This window comes from Melanotaenia boesemani, chromosome 20 (genome assembly GCF_017639745.1).
Source record: "Melanotaenia boesemani isolate fMelBoe1 chromosome 20, fMelBoe1.pri, whole genome shotgun sequence".
Taxonomy (NCBI): domain Eukaryota; kingdom Metazoa; phylum Chordata; class Actinopteri; order Atheriniformes; family Melanotaeniidae; genus Melanotaenia; species Melanotaenia boesemani.
In genome coordinates, this window is record NC_055701.1 from 22,637,908 (window position 1) to 22,655,407 (window position 17,500).

Below are 17,500 nucleotides of genomic sequence, written 5' to 3' on the forward strand. Positions count from 1 at the left end.
TGCTTTTGCATAATAACCCGATCCTTTACCAGACTGATAACTTTGGCTGAGATTTTCCCATCAACAGGGATGCAATGCTGCTGTGCTATATTTAACTGCTGTTGGGCAAAAACCTTTTATTTTCTATATTTCAACTTTTTTCAGGAATTCATCATGCTTCATCACCAAAAATGTCACACAACAAAATAGCAGATCTATAAGTTGAACATATAGCAACCCATTGTGAGCTTGTTGTTTGGTTATTTTAATCAATAATTAGACAATTTAAAGAAATGGTTTTAGACTTAGAAAGTTTCCCAATCAACAGTAAATACTTTCTGATCTATATGCATTGCACAGATAAAGTGCCAACTGTGGAATCAATTACTCAAAAAAATGCAAAGAGCAACAACATCCTTACTTTGGTAATTGTTGCTTTATTTCTGAGAGTGCAATATTACACCCTGAACATACACATGCCCAAAATATGAGCAACAGTTGGGGAACACATATGCTTTAAAAGTCTCTCAGCCAGTAAAGAGATAACAGTTTAGATATATAACCCTCCATCTGGGCAGTCAGCTGAAGCAGTGCATAAAGTAAACAAACCGTTGCACTACTTAATGGATGGAAATTAGCAACCTGCTAAACAGGGGCTCTGCCAGAGATTTTGGGCCCCATGAAAAGAAACTGAAGTGGGCACCCTGTCTGAAAATTTCGATACTGTCCATCCATCCATTTTCTGCCGCTTATCTGGAGTTGGGTTGCAGGGGCAGCTGCCTAAGCAGGGAAACCCAGACTTCCCTCTCCCCGGCCACATTCACCAGCTCATCCGGAGGGATCCCGAGGTGTTCCCAGGCCAATCGAGAGATGTTTTTCGTCCAGCAAGTCCTGGATCTCCCCCGGGGCCTCTTTCCGGTAGGACGTGCCCGGAACACCTCAACAGGGAGGCGTCCAGGAGGCATCCTAACCAGATGCCCGAGCCACCTCATCTGGCTCCTCTCGATGCAAAGGAGCAGCAACTCTACTCTGAGCCCCTCCCTGATCACCGAACTTCTCACCCTATCTCTAAGGGCCCGGCCATGAAATGAAAACTCATTTAGCTTGTATTCGCAATCTTGTTCTCGGTCACTACCCACAGCTTGTGACTATACATGAGGATGGGAACATAGATCGACCGGTAAATCGAGAGCTTTGCCTTTTGGCTCAGCTCCTTCTTCACCACGACAGACCGATGCAGCGTCTGCATCAGCACCGATCCACCTGTCGATCTCCCGCTCGATCCTTCCCTCACTCATGAACAAGACCCCGAGATACGTGAACTCCTCCACTTGGGCCAGGACACTATTGCAGACCCGAAGAGAGCACTCCACCCTTTTCCGGCTGAGGCCTATGGTCTTGGATTTGGAGGTGCTGATTCTGATCCCAGCCGCTTCACACTCAGCTGCCAATCGCTCCAGTGAGAGCTGAAGATCACGGCCTGATGAACCCAACAGAACCACATCATTTGCCGAGAGCAGAAACCCAATCCTGAGGCCACCAAACTGGATCCCTTTAACACCTTGGCTTTGCCTAGAAATTCTGTCCATTAAAGTTATGAACAGAATTGGTGACAAAGGGCAGCCTTGGCGGAGTCCAACCCGCACTGGAAATGATTCTGATTTACTGCCATCAATGCAGACCAAGCTGTGACACCTGTCGTACAAGGACCAGACAGCTTGTACAAGCGGGTCCGGCACTCCATACACCCGGGGTACCACCCACAGGAGTCCCCGGGGGACACGGTCGGATGCGATCTCCAAGTCCACAAAGCAGATGTAGATTGGTTGAGCAAACTCCCATGCCCCCTCAAAGACTCAAAGATTAGTGGGGAAAACATATATGATGCTATATGGTTGTTGCTGATTAATCTTCTGATATCTAGAAAATTTAAATATTTCTCTGATTGGATTGAAAACAGTCACCCAGTCTGCACGCAACAGAAATGTGCTTTGTTCCTACTGTTACACGTGTGTTGTCGGAGGTGCGGACCCACTTGCTGGCAGTCAAGGCAGGAGACAGGTCGTGCAGTGAAAATGAGGCCAAAAAAGAAAAAAAAAAAAACAGACCCCACAACAGGGTTCAGGGGGGCGACCCGGAGGCCGAGCAGACCACAGGGTTAAGATCAGGAGGCCGTCCTGGAGGCCGGACAGACTGGGGCAGAATCTCCGGTGGTCGACCCGGAGGTCGAGAAGACCTGGGCCGGGCCTCTGGAGGACGACCCAGAGGATGAACAGACAGCAGGATCAGGTCAGGAGGCCGGCCGGGGGGCCAGATGGACTGAGGCAGGACCTCTGAAGGACGACCCGGAGGACGCACAGACAGTAGATTCTCTGGCGGACGGGCAGGCTTGGACTGGAGCACAGGAGGACGGACAGACTGGATCTCTGGCGGTGGACGGGCAGGCTGGATCTCTGGCGGCGGACGGGCAGGCTGGATCTCTGGCGGCGGACGGGCAGGCTGGATCTCTGGCGGCGGACGGGCAGGCTGGGCGCCGGCGTGGGACACCAAAGAGCTGGGCAGGACCTCGGAGCTGGCGTCGGACGCTGAAGAACTGGAGTAGACCTGGGAGCCGGCGTGAGGTGCTGAGGCACTGGAGCTGGAGGAGACACTGGAGACGTGAACGTCGGAGCTGGTGGTGGCTCAGGAGACCAGGAGGATTTCTCCAAACCCTGTGGCCTCCTCCTCGAGCGTCTCCTTGGTTTTGGTGGTTCTAGAGGTGAGTTCCCATCGACCCCCTCGGAGGCTGCATGAGGGGAGTCAAACGGGTCCCCATTAATGGCTGCCAAACGAGTCCCCACTGGAGCATGCCATCTGGACCAACTGGGTGGAGGTGTCCTAAAAGCCAACCTGGTTCCCAGAAAACGTGACTGCTGGGAATAATCCAGTGGCTCTGGCTCTGGATCCATCCCACGGAGCCATCCCACCAGATCACTGGAGGAAATGCTCATGGGAGGGCTCCGCTCCCTACGCCTGGACGGTCTCCTCCTCTGGGACCTGTTCGGAGGGAGCTCGGGGAGTGAAGGATCTGGGTCCACCCTGATCGGAGAGCACTTAGCCGCCTCTCGGCTAAGATACTCAAAGAGTGTAATCATACCGCCTGCTGGGTCCATGTCTGGTCAGATCCTTCTGTTACGCATGTGTTGTCAGAGGTGCGGACCCACTTGCAGGCAGTCAAGGCAGGAGACAGGTCGTGCAGTGAAAATGAGTTTATTAAACTCAAACTGAGGAGCAGGAAACACATGGTACAGGTGCATGAGCCACACACAAGGATCTGACAAAGCAAAACTGAAAAACCAACAGCATTTATAGGCAGAGGGAGTAACAAGGAGCAGGTGACGTGAATGACAAATCAAACCAGGTGGGGTAACGAGCTAGGAACAGAAACCAGAGCACATGAGGGAAAACAGAACTGGACATGACAAAAACCCAGAAACCCAAACTATAATCAGAACCTAATAAACCAAGAAACACAAAAACCCAGTAACCATAACAGAACCCTAACACCTACTGCAAAGCAGGAGGATCAGAAATGTTTCCAAAACAAAGAAACTTAGTGACACCAATGCATTGCAACTAAAATGTTTGCACGATTTTAAGTTTATCATTGAGTATTAGATAATTTTGTTAGTATTACAGTTGCATTGAGGGCCCCTCTGGACCCCCCCTTTTCAACGACCCAGCTGGTAAATCAGGCATCAGCAACAAGCACCTGCCAGCTCACGTGCACCCTCTCAAGGTGCAGCAAAGTTCTGTTTCCTTCATCTTTTGTTTTTCGCTGCAGTTTATTGTCCGATCAGCAATTCTGTCACAGACTTACTTTAAAGACATTATACAAACTGTTCAAAGTCACTGTGTATAAGAAATCTCTCTGTAAACTTTATATTGGCGACATGCTGAGAAACAGACACGGGCACATTCAACCCTGTGTACATAGGATCACACATTTCGAGTTGAGGCTTGGCGCGCTGTTACCTTACCTCAGGTTTCTGGATTCGATCGGGAAATACACAATGCACAAATCTTACAGGAAAATACAACACGGATCAATAGACAAATATTAAAATTATGTGATTATTAGTTGTGCTTTATTGTGCATGTCAACTGCCTTCCCTGACTGCACGTCGCTCTGTTGAACATCATGATTACCACTCCCATTTCCCAGACTGGGACAAAAAGTCAGGCCGGGACTCGTACACTCACCCTGGCTTCCCTAAGTCATATACTGCACACATATGCTCATATGCAAGTGCATGCTCAATATTCTAGATTCACAGCTATAAGCCACCAGTCCAGAGTTTTTCTCTCAAAAGACTCAACAGACACAACAGTCTCAACAGGACTCCATTATTCATATCATGATATTATGTTAATCTGAAACAACATGAATGTGTCATTTTGTCAGCACCAAATACTTCATCCAGTAAAATAAGCCAACGAGCATAAAACGCTGCAATTACATCATTTACAACCAGATAAACTCACTGATGAAGTCACAAAGTTTCCTTGTCAGTTTTTAACCTGGACTAATAAAATGTTCCTCATTGGCCCGGTTTACAACTGTTTCTGAGTAAGACAAGGATAGATGTGGACAGATGTGGACAGTAGCCTGTGTGTACAGATTAGTTTAGCTGAGCTTCCTTAGTATTAATAAACCCATCTGTCACTTTAAAACAACATTAAACCAGTAGCTTTTATGTTTGGGCTGATGAGCGATGTTAACACTACAGCAACAAACCTCAGAAACATTAACAATAGAATGTTAGAAATAGTTTTAAAGTAAAACCAGAAGAAATGGAGCAGATGTGACAAGTATAACAGTGGAGTTCCATCTTTGCTGCTGAGCTGCAGCTCTGTTTTGATACTGAAAAGGGGAAAACAGGTTTTTAGTCAGGGACTGATAAAAACCACATCACTGTGTGCTGGCAGCGCAGAAATAAACAGCAGAGTGTGACAGATTTGTGCTGCGAACCATCAGTTCTCCTGCAGTCATGCCTGTACTACTCAGCTGGAACTGCTCTTCAGACTGACCCTCGTAGCTCGGCTTGCCATTTCCATACACATACCCAATGAGGACCATAGCCAGATCTTTTCTTTGCTGATACCAGAGCATCAGTGGGCGACTACTGTCATCATGACTGCACATAATGTGGACCTCAGTCTTTTCATTCACTATCTGGGGAGCAGATTGCTGAAATGTGATGCTGCTTACTTGATCTGTGGAGAGAACAGATTTTAAAATGACAGACAGGTAAATATTCACTCCTGCCATGAACGCTGAGCAGGTCATATAAGTAGTTAAAAACAGAGAATTTGACAACTTACAATGAAACCAGATGAAGAGAAACACAAAGCTTTGCTCAGATGAAGACATTGTCAGACGCTGATGTGGAAAAAAACCGGTTGAGAATCAGACTTATAGTGGAAGTGTGTGATGTTGGGTTGATTCATCACCACATCCTCATGATAAAAGCTGCTTACAGCGCGCTGTGCCTCCACCTAACGGCTGAATCAGATTAACCCTGAACCTGCCGTGCTGCACTGTGATGTAATTACAATCAGATTGCATGATTCCTGGTTAGCACCCCTCTCCACACATAGAAGAAAATCACATTTCTCCTTTGCAACTAATAGAGAGCAATCATTATTTATCCACAATCTATAAATAGCAGTCAAATGCTGTCAGTCTGTAATAATTGACTTCTTAAAACAAATCCCTGCTCATAATTTGATAAAACAGATAAAACAAACCATCCCATGCATGACTCCATGCTCTCTAACTGCTTTTAAAATCACCTTCTGTCTAAATGCCGTCAACCATTTCAACTTAAATGAATACTTTATTGATCTCAGAGGGATATTACAATTTATTTTTATTTATCACCTATTTGTTTAAAATGTATGACAAAACTGAAAAAAATTAAATCATCAAAGAGTTGATTAAAATAAACTCAGCACAAAAATTGAGGAAATCTGTGTTTCTTGGTAATAAATCTTACATCGCTGTGAAGTGTTTTTATTTCAGTTTTAAATGGAGCCACATTTGTTGTGAAGATGCATTTGTGGAATTAGCAGCAGAGTTGAGTTTGTGGGTTGGGCCCATGAAAAATTTGCCAAATCTTCCCTGCTGATGCCAAACAGCTGATTTTGCTATTGACTGCCATGATGGCCATTCACCATCAGGCCTGTTTGCACTGGTGTCCATGTGCACTAGATCATGGACATGGGGATGAACGTTATGTTCAGTGATAAGTCCAGCTTCTGCCTACATCAGTTGGATTTATGGTCGAAGTGTTTAAAAGATGTGGAGAGTGCTGCTGTTTGCTACACTGTTAAGGTAACAGCTGTTGGTGGAGGCAGTATGATGGTGTGGGGCAGAAAAACAAGGCTTGTTGTCATGGGAGGCAATCTCAATGCAGGGAGATGTGGAGATAGGATTCTATAACCAGTGGCAATCCCATATCTTCACAGTCTGGGATTATAATCTGTCCTCCAAGATGACAACATCTGCTCCCACAGAGCAGGGTTTATCAGAGACTACCTTCAGAACTTGTGTAGCAGATTCCAGCATCTTCAAAATAAAGATTGGAACTTTTGTTTTATCCTGACCGAATAGAACAGTTGAGAGATTTTTCTCCTTACAGACACTCTAAAAGTGGGGGTCTGACTGGTAAAAACCCAGAACTCAGATTTAAGACTTGGTTTCCAGTTCCACAGGTCAACAAAGGTCAACTCTCCAACCTGGACTGGGGGAGTACTTTGTTAAGTTATATCAAAGATCTGGGAAGTTTCTGAAATTTAATCTTCTGCAGGCACAAATCTGCCAGGTTTTGTCTTAGAACAAACTAAATGTTTCATGGATTTCAGACTCATCACTCATCACCAGGACATCCGTCCTTCAAAACTTTTTTCTTCATCTGATAAACTCCCTTTCCTACAGGTTTCAAATCATTATCATTTTGCACACGATTTAATCAACAAGCTTGATTAATTTGATCTGAAACTTTATTAACGTGTTTATCTTTTCAAGGTATAGCCTTTTAACTATTGATATTGTGTGATTGTTGCTTTTTTATGATGTTCTATTTAAGGCTTTTATAATGTGGACATACAGATATATTAACAAATGTTTAATTTGATACTCTTTACAAAGTGATCAGAACAGCCTACATCTGTTCTCTGAGCTGACCACCAAAATCACGTCTGCTTATTGGTCAAAAGTTAAAATCCACACCTGTGGGGGCGTGTCATTAAACTAACACTTTTGAAACTTAGGACAAAGAAATTAGTTGGATTTGTGATGATTTTCCACGGACAACAATGTGGACACCATTAGAGTACTAAATTAATTAATTTAGTACTCTAATGGTGTCCACACAGCCATTAGATTAGTATTAAGTTATCTGTGTGGTGGTGCCTGAGGTATAATCAGTATTTTGACAAATAATTCATAATTTTTTTTAAATGATAAAAATGAATAATTTTATTAAACATCTTTAATGTTTAATGATGCTAAATTGCTACACTTGTTAGTGGAGAGGATGGACAACCTGACTTTAACACCACTCAACTCTTGAGGGATCAGCTTGTGTGTGATGTTCGTACCAGAGTAACCAACACAAACTCACTGCATGACTTCCTACATCAATGTTTCTCCATCTTCCCGATCGAACGCTGCTGCCTCAGCAGATGCTGTAAAGCTGATTGCGCAAGAGATTTAAAAAAGACAACATCTTGGTGCAGAGACTGAAGGATCTCAGCTTCCTTATTCATTTATCCGTTGTTCCAACTGTGTTTGTTCAGTGACCTTAATGAACTAATTAAAAATCTGTGGAAACAAACCTGCCTGAGTCATCTCTACCACTTGATTTGGGTGTGCAGTGCCAAAAGTATTTGTTGTTTTGTTACTTTTTAATTTCAGTTTTCTTCATTTAACCATTGTTATTAGCTGTTATCTCAACCATTTGTTTAAAAAAACATTGATTCTTATTATAAGTGTGCAAAGGAAAGACAAACAAAAAGAAAAAAAAAACATTTTTCATTTGCTTTTGTCTTAGTGTGAACGTATTAAAGGGTTAAAATATAGTCTGGTTCTTGTAGATGTCTCTGTGTTGGATTTCAAGTCCAGTCTGTTGTCCAGCTGAACTCTAATGTACTCGTATTCCTCCACCACCTCTTCTCCCAGGATGTAAACAAAGTTTTGTTTCCTCATGAAATCAACAATCATCTCTTGTTTTTTTTTTTTTGTATCAAGATAAGAAAATTGTTTCTGCACCATCTCACTCACTGACCCATCAGTTCTCTGTACCTACTTGTCCATCACTGATACTCCCCACCACTGCAGAGTAATTAGAGTATTTCACCAGATGATAGGACTCAGAGTTGTAATGGAAGTCTGAGGTGTGAAAAAAAATATTTACATTAACGTTAATCTTCAACTTTTGTGTCACATGTTTATTTTCTTTAATTCTGTAAATGTTTTTCAGTTATAACACAGCCTGATTCTCACAGCTTTGACACTGTGCCACATGGTCTCTGTGGTTTCCTGATATCTGGATGATTCTGAAGGTTTTTGTACGGGAGAATCGGTCTCTTTATCACTGTGCATACGAGCTACACCAAAATATTCTCCAGTGTCTTCAGGGTGTCTGGGGTTCAGGATGTGAAGATAAGCCGTATTCTCTCCATCTCCACTCACGTTAAAGGTGTCTTTAAACGCTGATTCCATGTTGGGATTTTTATAGGACATGTAGCCAATCAGCTTGAGGGAAGTGTCTCCTGGTGAACGCTGGTACCAGAGAATGGTGTCATAACTCTGGATTTTATGTGTGCAGGTCAGGTTGACCTCAGTGTTTGGTTCCACCAGCAGCTCAGATGGAGACTGAAACACTTTTTTATCTTCACTGAGGAAGACTCCTGTAAACAGAAAAAGAAACTATTTTAATTTGACAGAGTCTGGGGAAAAAAAAAAAAAAGTAAACAGTCCACCACTGTTCTTCTATCTTTGAAACTTTTTGCTGGTAAATTTGAAAATTAAATAGAAAAAATTGATGATGAATGATACCTTTAATCCAAAACACAGCGATGATGACGATGATGAGACAAGAAGGCTTCATGTTGAAAACTAACCAGCAAACAGAATCTCTGCCTTGTGAAGCAAAATGAGGAACAGGAAGTGATGCGACGAGATCTAGCGCATGAGATCATGCTGAGAGATGCTTGCTTGCTTTAGCAAAGTTTACTTTAATTAGTCTGCGCCTCATTGTCTTCACTCTATACATGAAAATGAGGAAGAAAAATCGTGGCAACATTCAGGAAAAGGTGTCAAACAGCTGAAAACATGATTGTTAAGATCTTTGGTGATAAACAAGGCTGGTAAGTAAAGTAATACCACAAAACATGGTGTCTCCCACATGTCTGCGGTGGTGAGTGAGAGGAGGGGAGGTTACTCTTTAACCTACATTCAGAGTCAAGATATAAGAGGCCGTAGGAGGAGGTTTTTGTTCGGAGAGTACGGCTGTTTGATGTAGTGTGCTTCTCTGGCTGCACAGAAGTAAGTCCCTGTATGTTCAGACGCATTTAGTCCCATTATAGAAAGTGAACCATATATCTTTTTTCCATTCAAATCTCCAGCTAACCTAAAATGTTTTCTAAATGGCATTTCCACGCTTTCATTATAGAACTGTCTATATCCATATCCAATGAGTTTCAGAGCTGTGTTTCCAGGTGTTTGCTGGTACCACAGCATCACTCCGTAGTCTGCCTGCCCGTGTGTGCAGAAGAGCTCAGCTTCTTCATTTGTCTTTCTGAGGACGTCAGTGGGAGACTGATAGATCTGAATCTGCAGAGAAAATCCTGCAAAAACAGACAAATTTCAGCTTTTGGTTTAATGACTGAAGAAAAGAGAAACTTGTCAAACAGGAGGAAGGTTTATCTTACCTGTAAGGTGAAGAAAAATGAGAAATATAATCATTTTGGCTCTGTGTCTAAAGCAGATTTAGCTCTGTTTGTTACAAAATTCTAATATGGAAAGAGTAAAGACGTCACAGCATATGAAGCACTCAGCAGAGACATGAGGAAATGATGTTGAAGTCACATGACTGTAAGAGCGTCTGGCTGAGAGCTGATTTGTTTACAACAAAAAGACCTGGACACCAGGAGTTTTTCTATACTCAGAGAAGACATGAAGTATTTAGGTGATGACAGCTTGTGTAGACATTCATATGAATCTACATTAAGATGCTGTGCTTTCACACATTTTTATTATAAATAAGAATCAACCACAACACAACCACAGCAGCAGGTGTCAGTGAGAAGCTTATTTCATTTCACTTCCAAGACCTCTAAAGATGAAGACAGTTTTTGTAAAGTTCAGAGGGGTTTTCTGTCATTGTGCTTTACTTGCTGCACAGTAATAAAGTGCACTCTGATCTTGTTTGGCAGCTTTGATTGTAAGAGAGACGTTCTTTGCTGTATTCACGCTTAAATCTCCATTCACTTCAAAATCATTTTTATATGCTTCCTCTAGTTTGGGTTCTTTGAAGTATAAATGTCCGATGAGTTTCATAGCTGTGTCTCCAGGTGACCGCTGGTACCAGAGCATCACCCTGTAATCAGTTTTACTATGGCTGCAGAAAATCTGCACAGTGTCATCACGTGTAGTGATGCGTTCAGTAGGAGACTGATGAACCTCAAGGCCCTGATAAATACCTGGGATAAAGAAAAGATTTAAGTTATTCATGTTAAACATTTCCACAGTCAAAGGAATTGACATTTCTTCAAATGATTACCTGGCAGCAAACAGAAAATTAGAAAGTGGATCATTTTGTCTTTTAACAACAAAGAAAATATAAATCTAAACAGATTTAAGATGTTATATGAAGCAATGTGCAAAGTTCTGCAGATGCTGCATGGAGATCATCTGACTTCTAGTTCATCTCAGAGGACTGAGGTTTGAAATGGAAAAGGACGTGATGAAGAAGAAACATGAGGCTTTCAGGGAGGAGTTTTCTCTCTGAAAAGTTCATGGTAGACTATTTATAGTGCAATCTAATGAAAGGTTTATGTGTTTATGGACAACTAACATAACAGTAATCACCACAAACTGATGTTACTGATCCTGCACAGTCTATATGTTTATATCTCTTTGCTCTATATGTTAAATCTCATAAGGCTTAGTGGTCTGCTATTACTGATGATTCATTACGAGAGGAGGACTTGATTTATTTTTGCTAGTTTAGGTTGTTTACCTGGTTATATAAACAAACAAATACAGAGGAATTAAACTGGAACAGACAGAAAAAGTTTCATGCATTAATTCTGATATGAGGCATCAAAGCAAAATCCAACCACAAGAACAACTGCTCAGGAGCCGGTCTGAAAACCAGTAATGATGAATATTAAGTTTTTCTAAAGTTCAGATGTTTTATGTCGTCGTACTTTTCTCGCTGCACAGTAATAAACTGCACTGTGATCTTGCAAAAAAAAAAATATGTACAAGACAATTCAAAGTGCTCTTAAAACATTAAAAGCATTAGAATGAGATGCAAAATAAATACTAAAAGGAGAATTAAAACCAACTGAAAAGAATAAAAGAAATAAAATAGGAAAATAACCTTTAATACAGAGAAAGAGACAGAATAAATACTTTGAGGTACATATGATACAAACAGACGTCGTTGGGAAATGCATCATCACCATTATCGTCATCATCATTACTACTTTAATAGATAACAATCATCAACACCATAAACAATGAACACATGCAAGAAAATATATGAAAAAAGAAAAAAAAATAAAGCAGTGACAGATAAAAAACTTCTAAGACTCGATTTAAAACAAAATTGACAAACAAGAAAAGTCAAACATTATTGCAGAAACCAAAGATTAAATGTTATTTGTAACCAATAAATCATTGATCCGATATAAACACAGACCACTGGGAAGCTTTTTACCTGTTTTCTGTTAGTGTCCTTGTATCTAATCTCCACCAGCTGCATCACATTCAACATTCAGTGCATGTCAAGATGTTAAAGCTTGAGGATTTCTTAAACCTCAGTGCCACCTACTGGAGAAATGTAACACTCCTGATGCTGTTATTAATTCAGTCACTTGATCTGCAGCCAGTTTTTGTTCAGCTGTTTCCAGTCCTCACATCACTGTGTTTGCTGACAGCACAGAAATACACACCGCTGTCATCAGGCTGCAGGTCTTTGACAGAAAGAGCCCCCTTTTCAAAGCTGTCTTTGATGGCTGAATATTTGGTTTGGGAGCTCCCTCCGTATTCTGGACTTAATCCCGAAGCTGTGTACACGATGAGGGTCATGGTCTCTCCTGGACGCTGCCTGTACCAGTACATCTGGGAATGAGAAGCATCCTTGTTGTGGCTGCAGTTCATCTCTGCAGATGTGGACTGACGATTCCAGCTGATGGAAGGGAACTGGGTGACATCCTGGCAGCGAACTAGACATACATTTAAAAAGTTATTATATTAACATTTTAAAAGATTTCACCACTTTCTGCTCTATATCCTTAACACTATCTTTTTATGGCATAACGTTTAAATGCAGAGTCTGCATAGAAGAGGTACCAAGCTGACAAAAAAATAGTTCATTACATGGGCTCAGGACGTTAATTTCTAAAACTTTTGCATTTCTGGTAATTTCATCATAAATCAAAGTATTTCTTAGTCCACCTTGAATCCACAGAGAAGAAAGTAGAAGTTTGATGAAAACTTTAGTCGTCATTGTGGTACCGTTTCACATGAAGTGATGCCAAGAGGTTAAATGGTGTGTTGCTTCACAGAAGGATCCTCCCCTAATAGAGAAAAAAACACTGTTGATTAGAGTGAGTGAAGTCAGGTGGGAGGGCCTGTGAGGTTTATGTACAGAGGAGCTGAGATATGCAGCACTGTGGTAACTAGCAGCACAGAAGTAAACTGCACTGCTGTTTGACAGGAGTTCTTCAGTTGTTAATGTGCAGGTCCGGCCTTCACTTGCATCCCCGTCCACCTTCACCGTCACTCCTGCTTCAGGAGTCCACATGTCTGTATACATGTATCCCAGGAACTGTAGTTTTCCATTTTCTATTTGTTTGTACCAGAGGATCCGGTCGTAGCTCTGGATCCTGTGTGAACAGTTGATTGTGGCAGATTCTCCAGGGTTTTTGAGGATGTGGAGTGGAGTCTGGTCAACTTGTTTGCTTGAAGAAGAACCTGCTAAAAACACATATGTAAAATCATTTAGAAAAGTCTTAGAAATGGAGACATGAGGAGGGAAAGACATCAGTTTAAGGAAGTCGGGTGAAGCTGGATGAGCTATCAGAACATCAGAGAGACTTAAAACAACCACTGAGGGTCAGACAAATGACCAAGATAGAAAACACAGAGATAATCAAACAAATTTTCCATCACATGAAGCAAAATTGCATAATTTCCTTCATAAAGATTTTACCTGATAGGAGAAAAAAATCAAAGATTATAAACAAAATAAGCATCATGGTGTTGAACCTATAACTTTAACGGTCTCTTTTGCTCTTTGGCAAAACTCATCTGTCAGTAAAAGTGGAAACTTTTCAGAGTGGGTGGTGTCAAACTGCACACTCCCTCTCTGAGCATGAAATCATGTTAGCAGCAGCCACACACTGCTGCCTCATACATACATACATACAAAACAACACAGTAAGTGTATTTTTGACGTGACCTCAGACCTCAGATTGAACTCTTCTGGGATAAATGATAGCGGAGGCTGCAAGCCAGGTCTTCTCATCCAACATCAGTGCCTGACCTTAAATTCACTTGTGTAAAAAATAAAAAGAAAGAAAACATTTCGATAGACATGCTCCTAAACCTTGTAGAAAGCCTTCCCAGATGGGTTGAGGCCCTTATAGCTGCAAAAGGTGGAACAACTTTGAACCCTAAAGATTAGGAATGGAATTCTATTAAAGTTAATATGCATGTAAAGACAGACATCTCAATATGTTTAGTAATAAAGTTTAAATATAACTATTTCTGAAACACAACAGATAGTCAAAAATTTTAAATAACTGATAATTAAGAAAAGGCAGCTAGTTTAGATTTTACAGCACTGATTTTATACTGTGATTTAAAAGTGATGTTTCTGAGCTGATGTCACAACAGTTAATGTTTACAATGAATTTTAAAATGAAACTTCTTTGAATTCAGGTTTAAAAATGGTCCAAAATTCATAATATATCCATGTATTCCATTAGATGAAACTGTAATTCGTCGTCAAAACATTTTAGCCACGCAGGCTGATTATTTTATCAACATTTGCTTACACACAGAGACAATAGTAATACAATGAAAAAAGAAGAAAAACCTATACATATTACAGCAATATAAGATGCAATATAGAATTGTATATAAAAATGTATAAATAAGCGATATTGGGTGTGGTGCAAATAATCTAAAATAAGTGTTTTTTTTCTGTGTATTTGCCAATTTTTTACAAAAAACTTTTAACAACTCCCAACAACACATCAAACATGAATCAGTGATGGTTTCCAGCTTCTTGTAATATGTTTTCAGTTTTATGCTCCTTGATTTTGTGTTTAGTGTTACCATGTCTTCTGGATTACATGATCAGGGTTTAAATTAGACCTGATTCTGTTAGTTCTGCCTCCAGTGTTTGTTTACTTCAAGTGAATTCTGCTGATCATTCAGCCCTCCTTGTGTACCTGTTCTTGTTGTTCCTCTTCATCAGTCTGTGTCCTGGATTATGTTTGTATATTTATTTTATGGACTCTCAGCTCCAGGAGCAGGTCTAGAAAGGTGGGACGTGTAAATGAGAACTTAAAAGGGTCCAAACTTTGGGAAATATTGAACTGATTATTTCAACAAAAGTAATATGTCCCTGCCCTTAATCAGTCCTGTTGTGTTGTTTGAGGTGTTTGTTTTTCATCTGAAATGAATTTAGTTTAAGTTACATTTGAGTCCTTCACAAACCCCAAAACACGACGTTGTTGTTTCAAAAGTCTCCCTGGACCGGTTTGGCAGGAGAAAAGTAAAAGTGATGTTAGCGTTCATGCTATGCCTTTATATAAACTTGCAGTATTATGACTTAGCTTGTACAAAAAAAGATTTAACAGATATAAAAATATGTGATGAGTTATGTGAGAAGCAGAAACAGAGAAAACAACAGAGGTTTTGATATATTTGTAATAAACTGCAGTAACAATAAAGTTCTGTAGCTGCACATAATAAATCTCATATAATATCTGATTCTGGATTAGAAACAAGGCCAACATTCGCTGGGTTTGGTGATACAGGTGCAGGAAGCTATAAGCTGCTAAACTAAGATGAAAGAAAATTTTCATTGGAGGTTTTTGTACTGAGGAGCAGAGACATGAAGCACTGTGGCGACTAGCAGCACAGAAATAAACTCCACTGCTGCTCAGACTGAGTTTCTCAACTATTAAAGTACACGTCTTGTCTTTATTTGCACTCCCATTTATCTTCACATTCAGTCCAGACTCTGGATTTTCATACTTTATATTCATGTAACCCAGGAACTGCATCTGGCTGTTTGACTGTTTGTACCAGAGGATTTTATCATAACCATCAATGGTGTGTGAACAGTTGATGAAGGCTGTTCCTCCAGGGCTGTAGTGCAGATCTGCTGGAGTCTGATGGACTTGGTCACTGACAGAAGATCCTGTAAATAAAATATAAAGAAATTGGATAAATGAAAGCATAATGTAGAGTCCATGTACAGCTGAAATAACAGAGCTTAAAAGTTCAAATCATTACCTGAAAGCAGAAAACTGTTCAAATAAATGCTCAGAGATAGAAGAATCATACTGACTTAACTGTTTTGTTAACGGTAGAAAAATGTTCACAGTGTATCAGAAGATATTCTGATGATATGAAAACTGCAAAACTGCTCACTGAGTAAACCTTAGTCTTATAACATTATTATGTGGGAGGAGTTTAAGATAATCCTCAGAGAAGATATATAAAGATTTACTGCCACCTTGTGAAAGGAAGTCATACAAGTTTAAGCAGCTGTGTGATGTTAGAATAAGATGGAAACAGTGATGAGGAGGTTTTTGTACTGAGGAGTAGAGATATGAAGCACTGTGGCGACTAGCTGCACAGCCTGCGTACCACACTGAGATGCAATAAGTCAGAATGCTCTCAATCAGGCCCTGTAGAACGCCACCTGCAGGTTCCGCTCCACGCTGTTTCTTTTGAGCAGCCGGAGAAAATAGATCCTTTGCTGTGCTTTTTGGTGATGGTGGAGGTGTTAAGTGACCAGGAAAGGTCCTCGCATATATGGACTCCAAGGAGTTTGTAGGACTGCACTCTTTCCACAACCACACCGTTGATGCAGAGAGGCAGAGGTGGTGCATCACACTTCTTCCTAAAGTCCAATATCATTTCCTTTGTTTTCGAGGTGTTAAGGGTCAGATTGTTTGCCACACACCACTTTGACAGACTCACAATCTCATCCCTGTATGCTGTCTCATCTCCTCCAGAGATGAGCCCTATGAAGGTTGTGTCATCAACAAATTTAATGATGTGATTGCATGGTTGGACTGGAGAACAGTCATAGGTGTAAAGTGAATAAAGGAGAGAACTGAGCACGTAGCCTTGTGGGGAGCCAGTCCTGAGGGTAACTGAGGAGGACATAAAAGGGCCAGATTTGACTTGTGGAGGCGGTCAGTCAGGAACTGTCTGATCCAGGAGCAGATAGATGGGGAGAGGCCGAGGTCCAGCAGTTTACAGATCAGGATGTCCGGGATGATTGTATTGAAGGCTGAACTGAAGTCAACCAAAAGCACTCTCACATAGCTCTTCGGATGCTCCAGATGGCTCAGGATGGTGTGTAGTGTAGTTACTGTGGCATCTTCCGTAGATCTGTTTGTCTTCCATATCTCTGTGTTGGCTGTAGTTGGATAGCTGGGATAGGCTCCAACCTCTTTTCAACACTAATTAGAATAAAAATTGGAAGAGAAATGAATAAATGAGCATTGCTGTAAAAACAAAATAGTAGGTGTGTTATCTTTTAAGGATACAACCAACTATAAATGCTAGAATTTTAAAGGTCTAGCCGTTTACAGCTAATTGTCATATTTAAAGGAAAGATTATTCCAGGTGTGAAGGGCTTTGAGCTGTAGTGATGCAGGTATGTGGAGAAAAGGTTTTCCACTGAAGATCCATCAAATGGGGCGCTGTGTGAAAACTACACTGCTGTTGGAGGTTTTAAATGTGCAATTCTGCTTTGTATTTCCATCCATGTTTCATAGCACACATGTCCCAGAAGGAGCAGCTGTTGTCCTGACTGCTTGTATCAGAAGATTTAGTTATAGTCCTGAAAACAGAAAACTGTTTAAATGTCTCATAATGTATAAAACCTCAAAAAACATTTACAGCATGTATCCTTCACATATGTTCCAGTTATTTCTTTAATATGCCTTTAATAAGTCAGAATTCAAAAAGAAATTTCCAGTAGACAAAAAT

At 41.0% G+C, this 17,500-nt stretch overlaps 2 gene segments (V, D, J or C); both read right to left on the bottom strand.

Moving 5' to 3' along the window:
- Positions 1–8,471: 8,471 nt before the first annotated feature.
- Positions 8,472–10,076, bottom strand: LOC121631135. The segment is given in 3 exon segments: positions 8,472–8,934; positions 9,083–9,873; positions 9,958–10,076. Coding segments are annotated over 2 exon segments (486 nt in total).
- A 1,904-nt stretch (positions 10,077–11,980) lies between these two features.
- LOC121631144 lies at positions 11,981–13,590 on the bottom strand. The segment is given in 3 exon segments: positions 11,981–12,480; positions 12,713–13,234; positions 13,470–13,590. Coding segments are annotated over 2 exon segments (381 nt in total).
- Between the last annotated feature and the right edge of the window lie 3,910 nt (positions 13,591–17,500).